Genomic DNA, 20,584 nt, shown 5'->3' with positions numbered 1-20,584 from the left:
TAAACCACACATACCAGTTCAACTACAACCCCAGAGGTGGGCTGGGGTCTGACAGCAGGCCCCACCCACCAGCAAAAGCTTATCAAAGGCCAACATAGGGAGAGCATCCTGCAGTTTGGGGATACCACAGCTCTGGCAACATTGGGTCTGACCCAACTCAAGCCCACGGTGGCTCCAGACTGGTTCACTAACTCCACAGGGACCAAACACTGACCACGACAGGCAAAGAGAGCCACTATAGATGACTGGACTGAAGGAAAAAGTGGCCAGCCAAATAGCAGGAAAGTTCCCTGAGGCACCAGGTTCTGGTGAACAGGTCACTGCACTGCAGGGCACTACAAGACTTCTTCTATAGGCCATTACTTTCCAGAGCAGGAGACATAGCTGACTTCCCTAACATATAGAAACAAAAGCAGAGAATTTGATGAAATGAGGATAGAGGCATATGTCCCAAATGAAAGAACAGGACAAAATCACAGCAAGAGAGTAAAGGAAACAGAGATAATTAATAATATAGAATTTAAAGTAATGGCCATAAAATACTCACTTGACTTGGGAAAAGAGTGGAGAAAAGAGTGGAGGACCTCAGTGAGACCCTTAAAAAAAGAGAGAAAACATAAAAAGTACAAATGAGAGAAAAAGAGTTCCATAACTGAAATTAAAAATACACTAAAGGAAATAAATAATAGACCAGAGGAAGCATAAGAATGAATTAAATGGCTAAAAAAGCAAGAGTCATCTATATGCTGCCTACAAGAGACTCATTTCAGACCTAAAGACACATGCAGATTGAGAGTGAAGGGATGAAAAAGCATTTATCATACAAATAGAAGTAAAAAGAAAGCCGGGGTAGCAATACTTATGTCAGACAAAATAGACTTTCAAATAAAGACTGTAACAAGAGAAAAAGAAGGATACTACAGGGGCGCCTAGGTGGCTCAGTTGGTTAAGTGTCTGACTTCGGCTCAGGTCATGATCTCACAGTTTATGGGTTCAAGCCCTGCATTGGGCTCTGTGCTGACAGCCAGCTCTGAGCCTGGAGCCTGTTTTGGATTCTGTATCTCCCTCTCTCTCTAACCCTCCCCTGTTCAAGCTCTCTCTCTCTCTCTCTCTCAGAAATAAATAAAACATTAAAAAAATTTTTTTAAAAAGAAGGATTCATAAAGGGGACAATACATCAAGAAGATATTGCAATTGTAGATATTTATGCACCTCAATATGGAAGCACCCCAATACATAAAGCAGATAATAACACACATAAAGGAAGACATTGATAGTAATACAATAATAGTAAGAGATTTTAACATCACGCTTGCATCAATGGAGACATCATCCAAACAGAAAATCAACAAGGAAACAATGGCTTAAATTACACATTTAACAGATATATTCAGAACATACCATCCTAAAATAATGGAATACACATTCTTTCCAAATACACATGGAACATACTCTAGAATAGAGCACATATTAGGCCACAAAGCAAGTTACAACAAATTCAAAGTGGTTACAATCAAACCATGCATCTTTTCTGACCACAACACTATGAAACTGAAAATCAACCACAAGAAAAAATCCGGAAAGAAGACAAATATGTGGAGGTTAATTAAAATACTACTAAACAATGAAACAGGAAATCAAAGATGAAATTGAAAAATACGTAGAGACAAATGAAAATAAAAATACAACAGTTAAAAATCTTTGGGAAGTGGCAAAAACTATTCCAAGGAAGTTTACAATATAGGCCTACATGAAGAAACAAGAAAAATTTCATGTAAACAACTTAACCTTACACCTAAAGGAGTAAAAAAAGAGAGAGGAAGAAAGAAAGAAAGAAAGAAAGAAAGAAAGAAAGAAAGAAAGAAAGAAAGAAAGAAAGAAAGAAAGAAAATGAAGCAAAAAGAAAAAGAACAAACAAAACCCAAAATCAGTGAAAGGGGAAGGGGATAACAAAGATTAGAGGAGAAATAAAAAAAAAGAATCTAAGAAAATAATAGAGTAGATCGATGAAATCAGGCGCTGTTTCTTTGAAAGGATACACGAAATTGATAAATCTTTACTCACACTCATTAAAAGAGAGAGAGAGAGAAATTAAAATCAAAAGTGAAAAAGGAGAAAAACCATTGACCACAGAAATACAAGTGATTATAAGAGAACAAATGAAAAATTATATGCCAATAAATTTGAAAACTAAAAGATATAAATTATTAGAAACATAACCTCCCAAGACTAAATCAGGAAGAGAGAGAAAATTTCAACAGACCTATTACCAGCAATGAAATTGAATCAGTAATCAAAAAATTCCTAAATCCCAGGAATAAATCCCACTTGATCGTGGGGAATAATTCTTTTAATGTATTGTTGGATACAACTTGCTAGTATCTTATTGAGAAATTTTGCACTCATGTTCATCAGGGAAATTGGTCTGTAATTCTCTTTTTTAGTGGAGTCTTTGGTTTTAGAATCAAGGTAATGCTGGCCTCATAGAATAAGTTTGGAAGTTTTCCTTCCATTTCTATTTCTTGGACAGCTTCAAAAGAATAAGTATTTAAAGAAGTAACTCTTCTTTAATGATTGTTAGAATACCCCTGGGAAGCCATCTGACTGTGGACTCTTGTTTAATTCTAACTGGAAGAGTTAATATTGCTAAAATGCCCATACAAAATGATGCACAGATTCAAAGCAATCTCTATAAAAATTCCAATGGCATTTTTTCACAGAAATAGAAAACAATTCTAAAATTCTTATGGAATCACAATAGCCAAAACAATCTTGAGAAAGAACAGAGTTGGAGGCAACACACTTCATGATTTTAAATTATATTACGAAGTTATAGTAATCAACAGTATGGTACTGGCATAAAAAGAGGCACATCGACCAATGGAATAGAATAGGGGGTCCAAAGATAAACCCAAGCATATATAGTCAACTAATCTTTAACAAGAGTGTTAACAATACACATTGGGGAAAGGATAGTCTCTTCAATATATGGTTTTGGGAAAACTGTATCCAAATATAAAATAATGGAATTAGATCCTTATCTCACAATGTATACAAAAATCAATTCAAATGTTTAAAGACTTAAATATGAGACTGGAAGCTGTAAAACCTTTAGAAGAAAACAGGGGGAAACTCCTTGACATTGGTTTTGGCAATAAATTTATATATATATAAAAGATCAAGCAACAGAAGCAAAAATAAGTAAGTGGGACTGCATCAAACTAGGAAGCCTCTGTACAGCAAAGGAAACAACAAAATTAAAAGGTAACCTACAGGTTGGGAGACAACATCTGCAAAACATATTGCTGATAAGGAGCTTAATATAAAAAATACATAAATCATGCTTGATTTAAGAGTTGACTCTAAAATTAAATATGTTTTACATAAGCAGTAAAGAAATTGAATCAGCAATCAAAAACCTCACAACAAAAAAGAGTACGGGACCAGACTGTTTTCAAAAAATTAAAACTAGACCTACTCTATAATCTAGCAATTGCACTACTAGATATTTATCCAAAGGATACAAATATGCTGAATCTAAGGGGCACGGGAACACAATGTTTATAGCAGTGCTATCAACAATGGCCATATTATGGAAAGAGCCCAAATGTCTATCCACTAACAGCTCAGAGGCTGGAGCCTGCTTCGGAATCTGTGTCTTCTCTCTCTCTGCCCTTCCCATGCTCACGCTCTGTCTCTCTCCGTCTCTCAAAAATAAATATATATTAAATATTTTTTTAAAAAGAAAAAACAGAGAGAGGTAAACAATTAAGAGACTCTTAAATATAGAGAAAAAACTGAGGGTTGCTGGAAGGGAAGTTAGTGGAGGAATGGGCTAAATGGGTGATGGGCATGGAGGAGGGCACTTTGGGGATGAGCACTGAGTGTTATGTAGAAACTAATTTGACAATAAACTATTTGTAAAAAAAAAATAAATAAATAAATAAATAAAATAAATAAAAAAATAAAAAGTAACATTTTAAACGAATTAAAATTATAAGCTCGAGCTATATATATTTACTGATATTTAATTAACAACAATGTTCAAAACAACAAAGTTTTTTTTTTTTTTAATATTTTTATTTATTTCTAGGAGGGAGAGAGAGAGAGAGAGAGTAACATTTTAAACGAATTAAAATTATAAGCTCGAGCTATATATATTTACTGATATTTAATTAACAACAATGTTCAAAACAACAAAGTTTTTTTTTTTTTTAATATTTTTATTTATTTCTAGGAGGGAGAGAGAGAGAGAGAGAGAGAGAGAGACAGCGTGAGCAGGGGATGGTCAGAGAGAGAGGGAGTCACAGATTCTTAATCAGGCTCCAGGCTCTGAGCTGTCAGCACAGAGCCCGACGCGGGGCTCGAACCCACTAACCACGAGATCATGACCTAAGCGAAAGTCGGACGCTTAACCGACTAAGCCACCCAGGCGCCCCCAAAACAACAAAGTTTTAAGATGCACTTCAACAATGATTTATTTTTCCTTCTATAAGTTCTGCTGTAGTATATTTCATGTTTACCTTCTTGGCCTAGTAAAGAAGATAACTTTTTAAGAGCTATTTATTTATTTATCTATCCTGCCTACAAGAGATTCATTTTATTTTATTTTTGTTTTAGGTTTTTATTTAAATTCCAGTTAGTTAACATACAGTGTCATATTAGTTTCAGCATAATTTTGTGATACATCACTTACAATACCAGTACCCATCACAAGTGCCCTCCTTAATACCCATCACCCATTTACTCCATCCCACTTACCCCCCTTTCCAGCAATCCTCAGTTTGCTGTTCATAGTTAAGTGTGTTTGATAGTTTGCCTCTCTCTTTTTTTTTCCTATATATTCATCCATTTTGTTTCTTAAATTCTATTCACATATGGGTGAAATCATACAGTATATCTTTTTCTTACTGATTCATTTCGCTTAGCCTAATACACTCTAGCTCCACCCATGTCATTAAAATGTCAAGATTTCATTCTTTTACATGGCCAAGTAATACTTGTGTGTGTGTGTGTGTGTGTGTGTGTCTGTGTGCCACAACTTTACCAGTTTTTTAAAAATGGTCTGTCTTGGGAGATGATAATGTCTATTTAAAATAGCACACAACACACAAAATAAAATAAAATAAAATAAAATAGCAGTAGTGCACAGACAATTTAAAAACAATTGGGCACCTGGGTGGCTCAGTTAGCTAAGCATCTAACTCTTGATACCAATGCGGGGTGTGATCTCACAAGTTGTGAGATCACGACCCGAGCCAATATCAAGTGTCTGATACTTTTTTAAAAATAGTTTATTGTCAAGTTGGTTTCCATATAACACCCAGTGGTCATCCCCACAAGTGCTCTTCTCCATGCCCATCACCCCCCTTCCCCTCCCCCTCACCCCCATCAGCCCTCAGTTTGTTCTCAGCATTCAAGAGTCTCTCATGGTTTTCCTCCCTCCCTCTCCCACACTATTTTTCCCCTTCTTCTCTCCCATGGTCCTCCATTAAGTTCCTCCTAATCCTCCTATACGTGCAAACATATGGTAGCTGTCCTTCTCTGCCTGACTTATTTCGCTCAGCATAACACCCTCAAGGTCCATCCATGTTGCTACACATGGCCAGATTTCATTGTTTCTCATTGCCATGTAGTATTCCATGGTATAGATAAACCACATCTTCTTGATCCATTCATCTGTTGATGGACACTTAGGCTCTTTCCATGTTTTAGCTATTGTGGAGAGTGCTGCTATGAACATTGGGGTACATGTGCTCCTATGCCTCAGCATTTCTGTATCCCTTGGGTAAATTCCTAGCAGTGCTATTGCTGGGTCATAAGGGAGTTCTATTGTTAGTTTCCTGAGGAACCTCCACACTGTTTTCCAGAGGGGCTGTACCAGTTTACATTCCCACCAACAGTGTAGGAGGGTGCCCGTTTCTCCACATCCTCGCCAGCATCTAGAGTTCTCTGATTTGCTCATTTTAGCCACTCTGACTGGCGTGAGGTGGTATCTCAGTGTGGTTTTGATTTGTATTTCCCTGATGAGGAGGGATGCTGAGCATCGTTTCATGTGTCTGTTGGCCATCTGGATGTCCTCTTTGGAGAAGTGTCTGTTCATGTCTTCTGCCCATTTCTTCACTGGGTTGTTTGTTTTTCGGGCGTGTAGTTTGGTGAGTTCCTTATAGATTCTGGATATTAACCCTTTATCTGATATGTCATTTGCAACTATCTTTTCCCATTCCGTTGGTTGCCTATTAATTTTCTGGGTTGTTTCCTTGGCTGTGCAGAAGCTTTTAATCTTGATGAGGTCCCAACAGTTTATTTTTGCTCTTGATTCCCTTGCTTTTGGGGATGTGTCAAGTAAGAAGTTGCTGCGGTGGAGGTCAAGGAGGTTGTTTCCTGCTTTCTCCTCTAGGGTGTTGATAGTTTCCTGTCTCACGTTCAGGTCCTTTATCCATTTTGAGTTTATTTTTGTGCATGGTGTGAGAAAATGATCTAGTTTCATTCTTCTGCATGTTGCTGTCCAGTTCTCCCAACACCATCTGTTAAAAAGGCTGTCTTTTTTCCATTGGATATTCTTTCCTGCTTTGTCAAAGATCAGTTGGCTGTATACTTTTGGGTCCACTTCTGAGTTCTCAATTCTGTTCCATTGGTCTATGTGTCTGTTTTTGTGCCAATACCATACTGTCTTGATGATGACAGCTTTGTAGCAGAGGCTAAAGTCTGGGATGGTGATGCCTCCCGTTTTGGTTTTCTTCTTCAATATTACTTTGACTATTTGGAGTCTTTTGTGGTTCCATACAAATTTTAGAATAGTTTTTTCTAGTTTTGAGAAGAATACTGGTGCAATTTTGATTGGGATTGCATTGAATGTGTAGATTGCTTTGGGTAGTAATGACATTTTAACTATATTTATTCTTCCAATCCATGAGCATGGAATGTTTTTCCATTTCTTTGTGTCTTCTTCAATTTCCTTCATAAGTTTTCTATAGTTTTCATCATACAGATCTCTTATATCCTTGGTTAGGTTTATTCCTAGGTATTTTATGTTTTTTTGTGCAATTGTGAATGGGATCAGTTTTCTCAAGAGTCTGATGCTTAACCAACTGAGCCACCCAGGTGCCCCAAGAAAATTAGTCTGTGATGTCAGTGCAGAGCCTGCTCAGTATTTTCTCTCTCCTTCTTTCTCTGCCCCTCCCCTGCTTGCAGACGTGTGCTCTCCTTCTCAGAAAATAAATAAATATTAAAATTTTTTTAATAAAAAAATCTCATTTTCTTCTCATCAAGTAAGAAATATGTAAAAGGCCATACACCTGGGCCTCCTCAGCATGTGTGTCAGTGCTATCCCAAGTTAGGAATATGAATGTTTTCATCAGACTTCCCTCCTATATAAAGATTTCTCCTCTATTTTATTAATTCACATTTCTTATCCTTATAATTTGCACCCACTGTGTTCTTTTCATGACTTAACTTTCTAGATTTATTTTTCCCTGATCCCCTGTGTCTAGTGTCTTCCCCTAAAATCATGAATTGCCAATTCCCTGGGCCACCAAATATAACCAATGCTCTTCCTGTCTTTGTGTTCTTGCCATGATGTTAGTATTGATCATATGATGTTCTTGTCCATCTCTGTACTTCAAAATCTTACCTATCTCCTAGTGCAAACACCATTTCTTCATGTTCCTACTGCTAACTTCATGCGATATATCCCTCCTTTGGCTTCCTTGACATTCTATTTATCTACTAAAGAGTATACCTTATGCTACTATGCACTTTTATTTAACTTACTAGATAAAAGAGATCATTATCTTTTTCTTATTTTTTGTTATCTCCCATGCAATAAGGCCAACACATAGCAGTTTCTCATTACATGTATGAATGTTAAGATACATAAACATGATTCTAAGGACATTCTAAGGAGGTAACCTGGTCTATGGAGCATATGTAACATATTGGAGAATCTTAACTATAAAAATCCTTGCTTGGGACAAAAATGTCAAGGTCCATTTAATTTATGAAGGTGAAGCAGGTCAATGTTGTAAAACAAGCCAGGGGAGATTATGGAACAGTTTGCCTGATATGAACACACTGAAGTTCTTGCAGTTACTGAAAATGTACAGAACATCATTAAGAACAAATAAGTTTTACTTGCAGCTAGCCAATACATTCTTCTCATTTGTGAGAGATATATACCATCTAAAAGAAGACTGCCTATAAGCTAAATCCATCAAGGTTAAAGAATGAACTAGATTCCCCTTCATTTTGTTTTCTTTATTATATTTTGTAGTTTCAGGCTACACCTAGAACAAATATAAGAATATTCCAAGACAAACAAAAAGTATTTGGTAAAGATTAAAAACATATGCTACTCATTTATAACTTTGATTTTTTAATAACCGAAAATTGGACCATATATTTCCTATTTTCAGTTTTAAAGAATTCAGCTTCATATAATACTCTAATCCAAAGAATTCTGTATCACAAAAGATCAGTTCTGTTGTCTAAATACAGTTTTCTCTGATACTTGTTATGGAATGTTCTGACTACTATTATTGCATATGACAAGGAAATTTCAATAAATAAAGCAGGTAAGCTTTGTATCTATTCTGAAGCATGTAACGTTATATATTACAGAGCACACTTTTCCATTACACTTGATAATAGTTTGTTTGGTGAGATTAAATTTTATTTAATTATTAAATATTACCCTTTACATTTTTTCTAGGAGCTTAGAAATTAATTGAAACATTCATAATATCAGGGTTTTACTACAGACATGGGAAACATTTCAAAGTAAGAATGCCACATGAATAATTCAGAAGCATGTGGCCTCTAGAAATTGCAAAAACTTATTTAAAACTAAACTAATTCCTATAAATAGTATTATAATGGAAAATTACAATTTGACATTAGAATATTTTGCTTGTAACAGATAATTAACAGTAATTATTAACTTACTTTTATATTTGTTGGTTAAAGATCAGTCCTTAAATATTTATGATAACAGTTACCAAATATGCAAATGCCTAATTTATAGGATTTATTGCCTAGTATGGGGTCAGATGCCCTGACTTTTTAAAGAAAAGCTTTAGAATTTTTTGAACACTCATAAAAGATTGAGTGTGAAAAGTAAGATTAAAAAGTCATCAAGATTTCTTTCAGTCTTCAAAAATAATCTAATACAGTTTGTCAGAAGTTTTTTTTCTGTTTTATTTTAAGAGTTCATCTTTCTAGTTATTCTTGTGCCATTTTTATGTATTACTGTCACTATTACTATCTTTTATTCTTGGTTGTTTCCAAAGTATGTATATCTTTTCTCCACAAATGCATGTGTTGTGTAAGATAACCTAGTTGACCTTTAAATAAGAACAAAATACTGAAGTCTAGTTGACCTTTAAATAAGAACAAAATACTGAAGTCTTGTCTTGTTTATCTCCTGAGGTATATATTCCTAGTCCCTATTTCTAAGCCATAACCCTAATATTTAAACTTTGAGTTGCACGTGTCATGAAGTCCTAACACCCATTTGACTTAATTGGCTAATTAACTCATTTTGGTCTTTGTGTTACCTACATTCCACTGCTCCCTAACACACCCCTTTCTACTCTTTCATTTGATAGGATGTTAGTGCCTTCCCTTGGGCCTGGTGAGATAATCAGCTGTGGTACAATAACACCACTGCCTCAAGCATTACTCAAATATAAAACTTAGGAGGCTACCTGGAAAAAAATAACCTGGAAAGATGAAGGAGAATAAAGGTCACACCACATCCTGAGTAAACAGTAGAATCCTGGCCCCATTTACTTCCCCAAGCACTTTAGCTCTCAAGAGTCCCAGCATAAACTGTGTCACCCCCTGGTAAGGGGAATTAAGGGAGGTCATGAGTAAAGGCTGAAGCAATAAGAGTAAACATCACTGGGTCCAAACAAGAACATTTGATTATCCTCCGGACCTCTGCTACTGACATGACATGAACAGACTTACAATCTCTTAGAGAACCAACTTCTTCACTACATTAAGAGAATTGAGATTGAGAGGATTATATTAAATTAGATCAGCACTTGCTAAAATCCTAGAACATCTGTTCTTCCAACAGGTAATAGGCATTCTAAAAATTATAAGCATTCTGAAAATAGGAATTAATATGCATTTGGTAGGGGTCCCTGGGTGGTTCAGTTGGTTGAGAGTCAGACTCTTGCTTTTAGCTCAGGTCATGACCTCATGGTACCTGGGTACAAGCCCCTTGTCGGGCTCTCTGCTGACAGCTTGGGGCCTGCTTGGGATTCTGTCACCCTTTTTCTCTGCTCCTCCCCACTTCACACATGCTCTCTCTCTCAAAACAAACAAACAAACAAACAAATAAACTTTAAAAAGAAAAAGCATTCTGCAAAAAGCTCAAGTAAATGTGTAGAAAACTCTGGACTATACACAGTCAAGCAGATCTTCCTGCAAGACTACTCAGTGACTTTTAGAAAAGACTGTATAGCATTTCTTCAAGTCAACAATGGACAATATTTTCTCTTATTTTAAGCCAGGATGCTGATTACACTTGATCTGTTCATTTAAAAGTGAAGAGCTGTTTTGTTCCTCTTGAAAAGTTGTTCTATCAATGGTATATCTTACACCTGAGAGTTTTTCAAATAATAATGATATGTATAAATTCCCAAAACTTATTTTACTACAAAATTGTCTTTAATAGCTTATCATGAAATTAGGACTTAAAGAAACAGATATGTTGTACTATAGTTCATTATTAAGATGAACTCCCATTCTTCAAACAAAGAGAAAACCATGTTGATGAAACTGGGAGAGGAGAAGCACTTCTGGAATGTGGGCGTAGGGGTCTCCAAAAATCTGCTCCTCTAAAAAGCAATGGGAACACTAGCAAAAATCACCAAAATCAACTTTTCACAACTCTAGAAATTAACCAAAGGCTTGCAATAATCCATAGAACGTTTTTTTTTTTTTTTTTTTTAAAGAAAGGCAGCTGAATCTCAATAAGAACAGTGAGCTGTGTGGAATTTTAACTTACCCAATATCAAGACCCTTCTCTCTAAGTCTGTAGAAACCTTGAAAACCAGCAGCCTCACAATGATGGTAGCTATGAAAAAAGAAGCCTATGATCTACTAGAGGGGGCAGAATGGGTGTGGACCTCCTCCCAAATGTCTCATATCTAGAGAATTGCCACTGTTTGACCTATATAGAAGCTGTCTGCAAAATCCTCACTCAAGTGTTTTTCTTTATTTGCCCTGAATTAGAGCTCACTCAGTGAGAAAATCAGTCCCTACGATATTTGTCAAAAACAATTAGAGGCCATAGTTTTACATAGCAGCTGCCTGAGGCAGTGATACCAGTTGGGGCAAACAAAGAGTTTACAAAAAAAAAAAAATTTAGTGGATGAGACACCCACAACAAGTTCTCAAAAGCTCTAACATATTCCTGAGGATCTAGAAGACCACATGCATGTGTAGTACTATGCATCTGTCCAGGAAAAAACCTGATAAGCCTCTATCTCTCACCCCAGGTTGACCTAGAGAGCTTGATTTCTGATGAAAGCATTTACATTTTCATCCAAAGCCTAGAACAGATAGACAACTCCTTCCTGTTTTGCACAGTTGGAGAGTACAGGTATTTTGTTTCTGTTCCTGAGGCAGCTCCACCAGGGGTCAGGCTGTCAGTGCCATCAGACCAGCTTCTCTGCCTTATGCAGACCCAGGGCCAAATCACCAATTGTTACAGCTATTAAGACCTCAGACTCCAGGGTCTAAAACCTAAATCCAAATCTTAAATCTCAATGAGTCACGCTTCCATTAACTCCTTTTACTCTGACTCTTATTTCTTTATTTTGGACATCTCTACTGTTTCATTTGTTTGGTTTGTTTGTTTTTTGTTTGTTTGCTTCTTTGTTTTACCTTAGCTGTTCAAGTTTTTAAAGTTCACAATCTAATTAGAAGGTACTGGCTGGTTTGACGATTGCTCTTTTACGACTTTGTATCCATGTAGATAACGAACCTACTGACTGGATGACCTTTACCTTAATTTCACTCCGCATTTATTCCTCCAAATTTCAGCCTTCTTTCTCCATTCTCATATTTTACACCTAGACTTTATTTACAGATGGGAAAAGTAGCCTAGAGAAACAAGGTCTAAAATCTAACAACACTATGGAAACAATTCATAACCCTCTGATTCATTGGACTTTCCATTCCAATGGTTCCCAATCTTTAGAATAATCAAGGTCCGCCTGAGGGGTTCATTAAAAATGCAAAATTCAGAGTTCCATGCAGAGATTCTGATTCAATATATCTGAAGTGAAGCCCAGGAATATGAACACCAAACAGTACCCCAGTAGATTCAAATATGTCGTCTAAGTTATTTTAAAATTTTTTTTAAGTTTATTTATTTTTGAGAGAGAGAGAGACAAAGCACTAGCTGGGGAGGAGCAGAGAGAGAGAGAGAGAGGGAGAAATAGAATCCGAAGCAGGCTCCAAGCTCTGAGCTGTCAGCACAGAGTCCAACGTGGGGCTCAAACTCACCAGTGGTCAGATCATGACTAGAGCCAAGGTCGAACACTCAACTGACTGAGCAACCCAGGTGCCCCTGTGACATGAGTTATTTATGACTTCACACTATAATCTGAGAGATTAAAAACAAACATACTTCTAACATGAGGTTTTTAAAATTGATTTATATTTTTAAAGAAAACCAGAATAAAAAATCTAATTAAGGTTTCTGCTTATCTTATTTATAATAAAAGTTTTTAAAGCCTCCCATTTAATTATTCAAGACATCTTTTCCTAAAAGATGCTCTTTTATAAAACTTATTTTAGCTGTTTTATTTTTAAATGATGCAATAGGAAATATGTACTACTACAAATATCCTGACATTATTTGGAAACTTTCTGCCATGATAATTTTGTCTCAGGAGAAATGAGAAAATTCTATAAAATTACCTTGGTATAATTTATAGAAAGCTGAGTCAAGAAACAGGTGTTACTTTTGGAATGATGAATCTTGTCCTTTTCCTCACTCATAAATTTTTAATATATGAGCCTCTAGGCTCTAAATCAGATATTGGGTTCATAATTATTTATGCCATTAATCTTCCTTCACTGAGAAAATTAAAAGGTAGATACATTATCTTGCCAGCTCTTTCACAAACCAAATGCTTTGAGTACAAGTACCAGTGGAGATGCTAGTGGCTCAGTGGCTTTATCTTACACTTGTCCCTACACCTAAATATTGGATGGCTGCTCTTGAAAAGTATTTGCATCTCTGTGCTGAGAGTTTGGCTACAATGCTAGCTAGCATTCCACTTCCAGATGGCTCTTATTACTACCTAATTATTTTTAAACCCTGATTTTATTTCAAACAATTTACCATTGTCAAGGGTCAACTCCAAGTACAACATTGCTGAAATCAAATATTTTTGGTGCTAGGTCTATGGTTAGGAGAGTTCAGGAATGGCTGTTTTTAGAGTGATTGATAGACCATATGGCAAAAACTATGTCTAAACCATAAATCCAATATTAAAATTTAAAAAACTATAAATAATTTTTATGACAAGTATTCCAGTCACAATTATTACTCATTTTATTTAAAATTTCCAACTGTCTTAATAAATGAATTAAAAAGTATCAAAGAAATATATTCACTCAATCATTCTTCTGATATTTATTGAGTTCTTATTATGTACCTCAATGTGATTAAAAAATAAAACCAGATTCCTTCTCTCAAAGACTTTACATCCTAGTGGGGAGAAATTGTGGCAACTTACCAAACTCATGTGAAACTATATGCAGAAGGGCAATATGATTAGATGACTAGGGTAAAAGAAAGTTTGGGGGATTTTTATCTCCTTTGCATTATTAAGCTATTTTTTAGACAATATTGATTGGAGATATGTGGATATAAGGACAAAAAAATAAGTCTAAATTTGCACATGGATTAAATATACTATTTTGAGCAATTGGGTACTTTCTTTTAAGTTTCAGCTAATTGTAAGTTATAGCTCGCTCATAAAATTAACACACTGTGCATCCTTCAAGGATGTTGTTTACCTTTACTTCCTCATTTTAGGCACCTGTGTGTTGACTCTAATAGAACAAAATGATATCTACTGTCTTTATACAATACACATTACCTTGAAGGGCTTTTTTTTAACACAAAATTTATTAAGGCCTCAAGACAATATCATGAAAATGATCAAATCTAAAGTGTAGAATGAGAGTTTATGTATATTTGAATAAGTAGAGAGTACACAGGGAGTATAAGTGGGTTTGTATTTGTTTGCAAGAAAGTTTGGGGGCCACTATTAATGCTTTCTTACTTGGGAGATTCTTTTCTTTTTATCTCATGCTGCTTTTTTCCTAGATCATTTTACTTAGGATCCCTTGCATTAAAGATCTTCAAAATATTCTCTTTATTTTTGTATTTGCTTAAAGTACAGCCTGCTTTCCAAGTCTTCATCAGTTGTTGTCTGAAGGTGTTGTTTCCCTCCAATAGAATCTGTAAAATGTCACCGTGTTATTTATTCACTGTGTTTCTGACTGTGCCAGTTGAGTGACACTTCTGCTGTATGCCTGTTCTCATCTGAGCATTTTGCTCTTAGTCCCTCTCCTGGCGTGTTTCCTCTGGCCACCTAAGCTAACAGCTGTAGAAGTGGGATAAGAATTTTTGTAAAGGCCTTTTAACCCAGACAAGTAATTTCCTAGATCCCCCTGGGTACAGAATTGTAATGTTAGCTTTGTAACATATTGGTCTTTCTGGTAGCTATGGCTTAGGGGAATTGTTAATGAACCACTTCACACCAATTATCATGAGAGGTATGTTATCAATTACAATTTTTATTCCACTCTTCAGGCTACCATTGATTTAAAAAATTATTTTAGATATGTTATTATTTTTTAAATGATATTATTTCCATATAGTCCAGACTCTAAACTCTCACCTGGATTGCTGAGCCCATATATCTCACAATGTCAGTAAACCCCAGGAAAGTACACACTAAGTCATGCCAAAGTATAGTAATCCATTTTTGTTATGATTATAACCTAGCATTTTAAATCAAGAGTTATATGTTCTATATGCTTTAAATATTGTGATAATATTATTTGTTTTGCCAACTTACAATGGTTTATCTGTCCATGCACTTATTCATTTAACCAATAAAGATAATCTCACATATAATAATGATGAGATGTTCCTAACATACTTCAAAATTATTTGATAATCACAAGTTATTACTGCTCTAATTTAACAATATTCATAGAAAAGTCACATTCCAAATGGATATTCTGCATGGGCCTTCAGGAAGAACACTTTGCTTCCTTTGAGTTACATACTCTTCCTTGCAGGGTCAACCTGTAGGACTCTGCACCACAATGAAATCATCACAGAATCGACATTTAACCTGAAGCGGAGCTTATCTTTACATGGTCTCCCTAAACATGCCTGCATATTTTGCAGATGTGTAATGTTATGAACGGGAAATGCCTTCCTTGTGGATTTCCTTTAGCTTAAAGCAATTTGTCAGTAAACAGCAACGTCTACTCACGTTTATCTTGTTCTGCTTCTACTCCTTCACTTTCTGTGTCACTTGGCAAGATCCACGGCTGATGAACTACTTGCAATTGCTTTAAAGATTCATCCTGCCAAAGACAAGTTCATTCTGGATTAACCTCTAGATGCATATCATGAATACCAACATGGGTGAACATTTTAGTCTCTATGAATTATATGTCCAAAAAAAGAGAGAGAGAGAGAAAGAGAGAATTTCCTCATAATAGTAAAACAGACAAAACTCCTAAGTTTAAATTCATTTTCATGTCAAAGACACACATTAGCTCTGAACTCATTTTTTTACATTCCCCTTTTAATAAGATTTAGTGTCTTAATAAGAAATATCTAGACTCTGTTTCTTCCTGAATTAATATTCTTATGGAAATCTTGGCAAACATGCTTAGGAATATAACAATGAAATATTCAATATAAAATTGTACAAAATGTGCCTGTTTGCCATCAAAGTTTCAAATTCTTTTTAATGAGAATAAGGATTAGTAGGATTTAGAGAACATTCTCAAATTTACCTTTCAGTACTACTTATTTCACTGCCTTCTTCCTTTTCTTACTTCCTTATTTTTGTCACTACATTTCTCATACTTCCTTCTTGTTCTATGTTTTCTTTCATTGCCCTAAACCAGGCCCTCATTATCTTCCATCCTGACTGTAGTAATAGCCATCTATGAAGTTTTCTAGGGTCAAGTTTCATACCCTTCCTAATTCTCCTCACCAGTTTCCTGCCAGAGTGGGCTTTTTAAGATGTCATATGATGTACTCATTACCTTTTCATAATCCTTCAGTGGCTTCATAATTCTCAGGATAAAATCTAAACTCAAAACCCCTCATGATCCATCCTGGTCTACACTAATATACCACCACTTCCATCTCCATCTCACCTCAATTAACCCTTGCACTTCAGATGTAGTTAACTGGTAGCTCCTCAAATTTGTCAGTGTCTGATATGCCAAGATGTTTTACTTCCTGCCTCGAATACACCACATTTATTTATCTGTCTCAGACATTAACACTTCTCCCAAGGCTCAGAGGTCCTCTCTACTGAAAGTCTCCCTCAGGGAAGACAGAACTACTCTTGTATTCTGTCCTGTGCCTATTGTACCAGCATAACAATTACTGCATAGTAACTGTTCTTTCATATCCTCCTCCCTCAAAAATAATCTGGAAGGTCCCTAGGGACATGGATAACTTTTGTCACCTTTCAGTTTCAAATTTATTGAGCTATGAATTAAGAAAATCTTTTCAAACATATTTTGAAACTCTAAAACAAAATCAATATGACCTGTCAATTTACTCTCTTGATGTCTCAAATTCATCCATCATCTCCCCTCTTTTTCAGTAATTTTTTTCTGTAACTTGAGGTATTTTGTTTATTTTGTTTAAATACTATCAAGATTAAAATAAGGGCCCACAACTCCTGAAAGTGGAAATCACCAAGTATTAAATGCCCACTTTGCTTACAACAACTCATGTATGAAAGAAATGTCATATCAGTCCTCCCTTGATTGTGACAGTTAACTCTAGAGATGTTTAGTCCCAATCCAGAGTTTCGGAAAGTTGCAAATTTTCTAGAGTTTTGGACAGGGACAGGGGTTTGAATAGGTGAATCAGAGGAGATATTTTAGGGAAGTGAAACTATTCTGATGTTATAATCGTAAATACAAGATGCTAGCATTTGTCAAAACCTATAGAACTTCACACAATAGAGTAAAACTTAGGGTATGCAAATGAAAAAAATGTGAAGTTATTTCTAGAGAGTGTATTGTAAGCCCTAGGAAAGTGAATGGGGTAATTGCTGAAATGTCAGCGATGTTCTGGTCTCAAGGCTGTTGAATGCTAGAGCACTATGAGTATAGAGCCCCATGATCTCCCAGAAGCCAGTTAGGGAATAGACCATTGTAATTGCTTAGCAGTCCTTGAATCTGCACATCTTCCCTACCTGCTTTCCTATAAACACCATATGTGTGCTTGGTCTATGTCTGGAGGCTCTTTGTGTTTTCCTCCCATTCTTTGACAGTCTTTCATGTTTATACCTGGTGAACATGAAACAAAGACTATATGCAGTTTGCTGCTGCTGCTGTTTCGTTGGCAGAGGCAGTCCTGCATGTGTGCTCAGTCTAAGTGTCTGAGAACTTTTTCTTCAATGCATGGCTACAAAAATTCAAATAGGAGGTTGGAGGATCCCAAGATGGAAAGTAAAATACTAACAAACAATCTAGATGTATTCCAGATGTATGAAATGTAACTGAAGGAGGTGAATGAATAAGGTGCTAACCTAAGTAACTTTGAAAATGAATGGAGTCTGTAAAACCAAAACCAAAAAGAATTGTGCACAAATACTGTATACCAACTAATAAAGTTGTTTTCCATGTACATATAGGTTAACAATTCTGAAGCTGCTAAACATATATTCCAGAACTGGACAATGAAATAAATGGATGACAGATACTGGAAGCCAATTTTCTTACTGTTGAAGTGGGAGTTTATAGAAAGGAAGGCTAGACTGATCCATGTATAATGTATTAGAGTTGAAGACGTTAGTATAAACTCATGTTGAGCTTACTATATATACAGAAGGCTATATATTGAAATATTTATGAATATTGATGTATACATGGATTACTATAGACACATATATCTCCCTAATCTGGCAGCTGAGAGGGCTTAGAAGCAATGGCATCCCAATAGCAAACAGAGCTACTACCCATATCTTGGTTCCTGATACCATTCTTTAATGAAAGAACCAGAACTCTTGAAGAAATGACTGGTTCTAAGACTGAGGCAGGAAAGATACAAGGTAAGCCAGAAGCATCTTGTAGTGCCAGAAAGCAAGAAAGTGTTCACACATGCGCACGCACACACACACACACACACACACACACTAATGGGGATGTATCAAAGGGATAAAAGAGCCAAGTGAAAAATCTATCAATGGCTGAAGCTAGGACAATTTATACCACAAAAGAAATAAGGTAGCATTGGGTTATTATGCAATATAAAATAAGTATCTACAAATCCATTCTGATAAAAATAAATGTTTGACTAAATAAATTAATAGGTAAGAAAAGATAAATATGACATGCAAAAGGATTTCAAATAATTTATATGGATACTCTCCTCTTAAAGTGGTAGAGAATAACTTTCCAATCTATAAGTGCATGTTATGTGTGGTGACTTTCTACCAGAATGCAAAATGGAAAGGAGGGCCAAAAGACTAACTTTACAGTGGAGAAACCTGACCAACACTATCTAAAGCCAAATAATTAAGGTGATATCAATAACAATAATTCATAGTATGTATGTACCCTTGACAGGATGTTATAAAAATGGAAGTAGACTTCTATGGTTTTCCTTCTCAAACACATCATCTCAGTGTAACCATTAGAAAAATATCGCACAAATCTTGACTGAGAAACAATCAACAAAATATATGACCAATACTCTTCAAAACTCTCACCATCATCGAACACAAGGAAAATCTGAGAAAATGTCATGACCAAGAAAAGCCTAAAGATATAACTACTAACCGCAATATGATATCTTGGATGGGATCTTGGGATAGAAAAAGGACATTCATAAAAACCTGAGGAAACTTGAATAAAGTATGGATTTAGTTACTAATAATATATCAGTATTGGTTTATTAATTGTAACAAATATGTCATACTAATATAAGGTATTAATGACAATTAAAACTAGGTGAGAGGTATATAGGAACTCTCTGCACTATCTTGTCAACAATTCCGTAAACCTAAAACTTCTCTAAAATAAAAACATTTATTTAAAAATTAAAATAAGCAAAACAACATTTTTAAGTGATTTTCAATTTTAAAATAAAGTACTTTTTTTTAGTACCAGCAACTCTAAAACAGTATGTTAATCAGATTAAAACATAAATTCCAGATAGTAGTTCCTAAGTGTTCTCATCACAAGGAGAATAGTTTTTTCTTTTTATTGTGTCTATATGAAATGATAGGATATTAACTCAGCCTATTGTGGTCATGATTTTATAATATATAAAAATCAAACCATCAAGGTGTGTGCCTTAAACTTACACAGTAATGTATTTCAATAACTTCTCAATAAAACTAGAAAAAACGAAAACTTATATTGCTATCTAATAAGAGACAGGCTTTGCACCACTAGTCTTTGTCTCAAGGGTTGAGAGTCACAGTCTTTTTTACCATAGTTAATTTAGGAATGTCACTTCTCCTCTTGGGATGGAATGGAGTGGATGAAGGTACTGGATAAGAGATCTCTATTATTTCATGCTAGTTCTAGATTCTTTAGAGAGCCAGTGGAATGTGAGAGGCACTAGGTGGACTATTGTAAGGAAAGCTGGCAAAGAAAAAAAGAAAAATAGTTAATCCTGAAATATACACTTTAGGAATAAATTGGTGTTTATTTTTAGAATTTTATTTTTTGTTCAATTTTCTCAATTAGTGGATTTGGTCTTGCATACCTAAGAAACTGCATAAATGAAAAAAATAAGTCTTATTTTAAAATTCTCTGACAGTATACAGGACAACAGAAATATAATTTCAGAAATTTTTGTGTAACAGAGATGGAACTCACATCCCTGCAAATTATCAAAAATTGAACTCACAATCTCTGATGTTTAAAAAAGAACTATGAGGGGCGCCTGGGTGGCTTAATCGGTTAAGCGTCTGACTTTCGCTTGGGTCATGATCTCGCGGTTCGTGGGTTCGAGCCCCGCGTCGGGCTCTGTGCTGACTGCCAGCTCAGAGCCTGGAGCCTGTTTCAGTCTGTGACTCCCTCTCTCTCTGACCCTCCCCTGCTCACGCTGTCTCTCTCTCTCTGCTAGAAATAAATAAAATATTAAAAAAAAAAAAGAACTATGAAAAATACCCTTTTGGTTTTATAAGTTAAAATCTTAGTCATTTAAAACATAAAATTTTAAAGTGACCATGAAATAATATTTTAGGTTAAGAAAGCATTTTGGTTATTTATCTTTTTGTTCCAAATATTAAAACCTGCTTTTGTAATAAGTCGATCATGTTAT

General features: G+C 35.4%; 1 protein-coding gene across 1 annotated transcript in view; it reads right to left on the bottom strand.

The window, feature by feature from the left end:
• Positions 1-20,584, bottom strand: part of CUNH8orf34 (chromosome unknown C8orf34 homolog) — a 396,548-nt gene that overhangs the window by 10,798 nt on the left and 365,166 nt on the right. The window contains 1 exon segment of the mRNA XM_039216922.1: positions 15,543-15,636. Within this exon segment, the coding sequence (XP_039072853.1) occupies positions 15,543-15,636 (94 nt within the window).

The sequence above is a fragment of the Hyaena hyaena genome, unplaced genomic scaffold (assembly GCF_003009895.1).
Source record: "Hyaena hyaena isolate Hyena2069 unplaced genomic scaffold, ASM300989v1 scaffold_660, whole genome shotgun sequence".
Taxonomy (NCBI): domain Eukaryota; kingdom Metazoa; phylum Chordata; class Mammalia; order Carnivora; family Hyaenidae; genus Hyaena; species Hyaena hyaena.
This window is presented reverse-complemented; position numbering and strand designations above follow the sequence as displayed.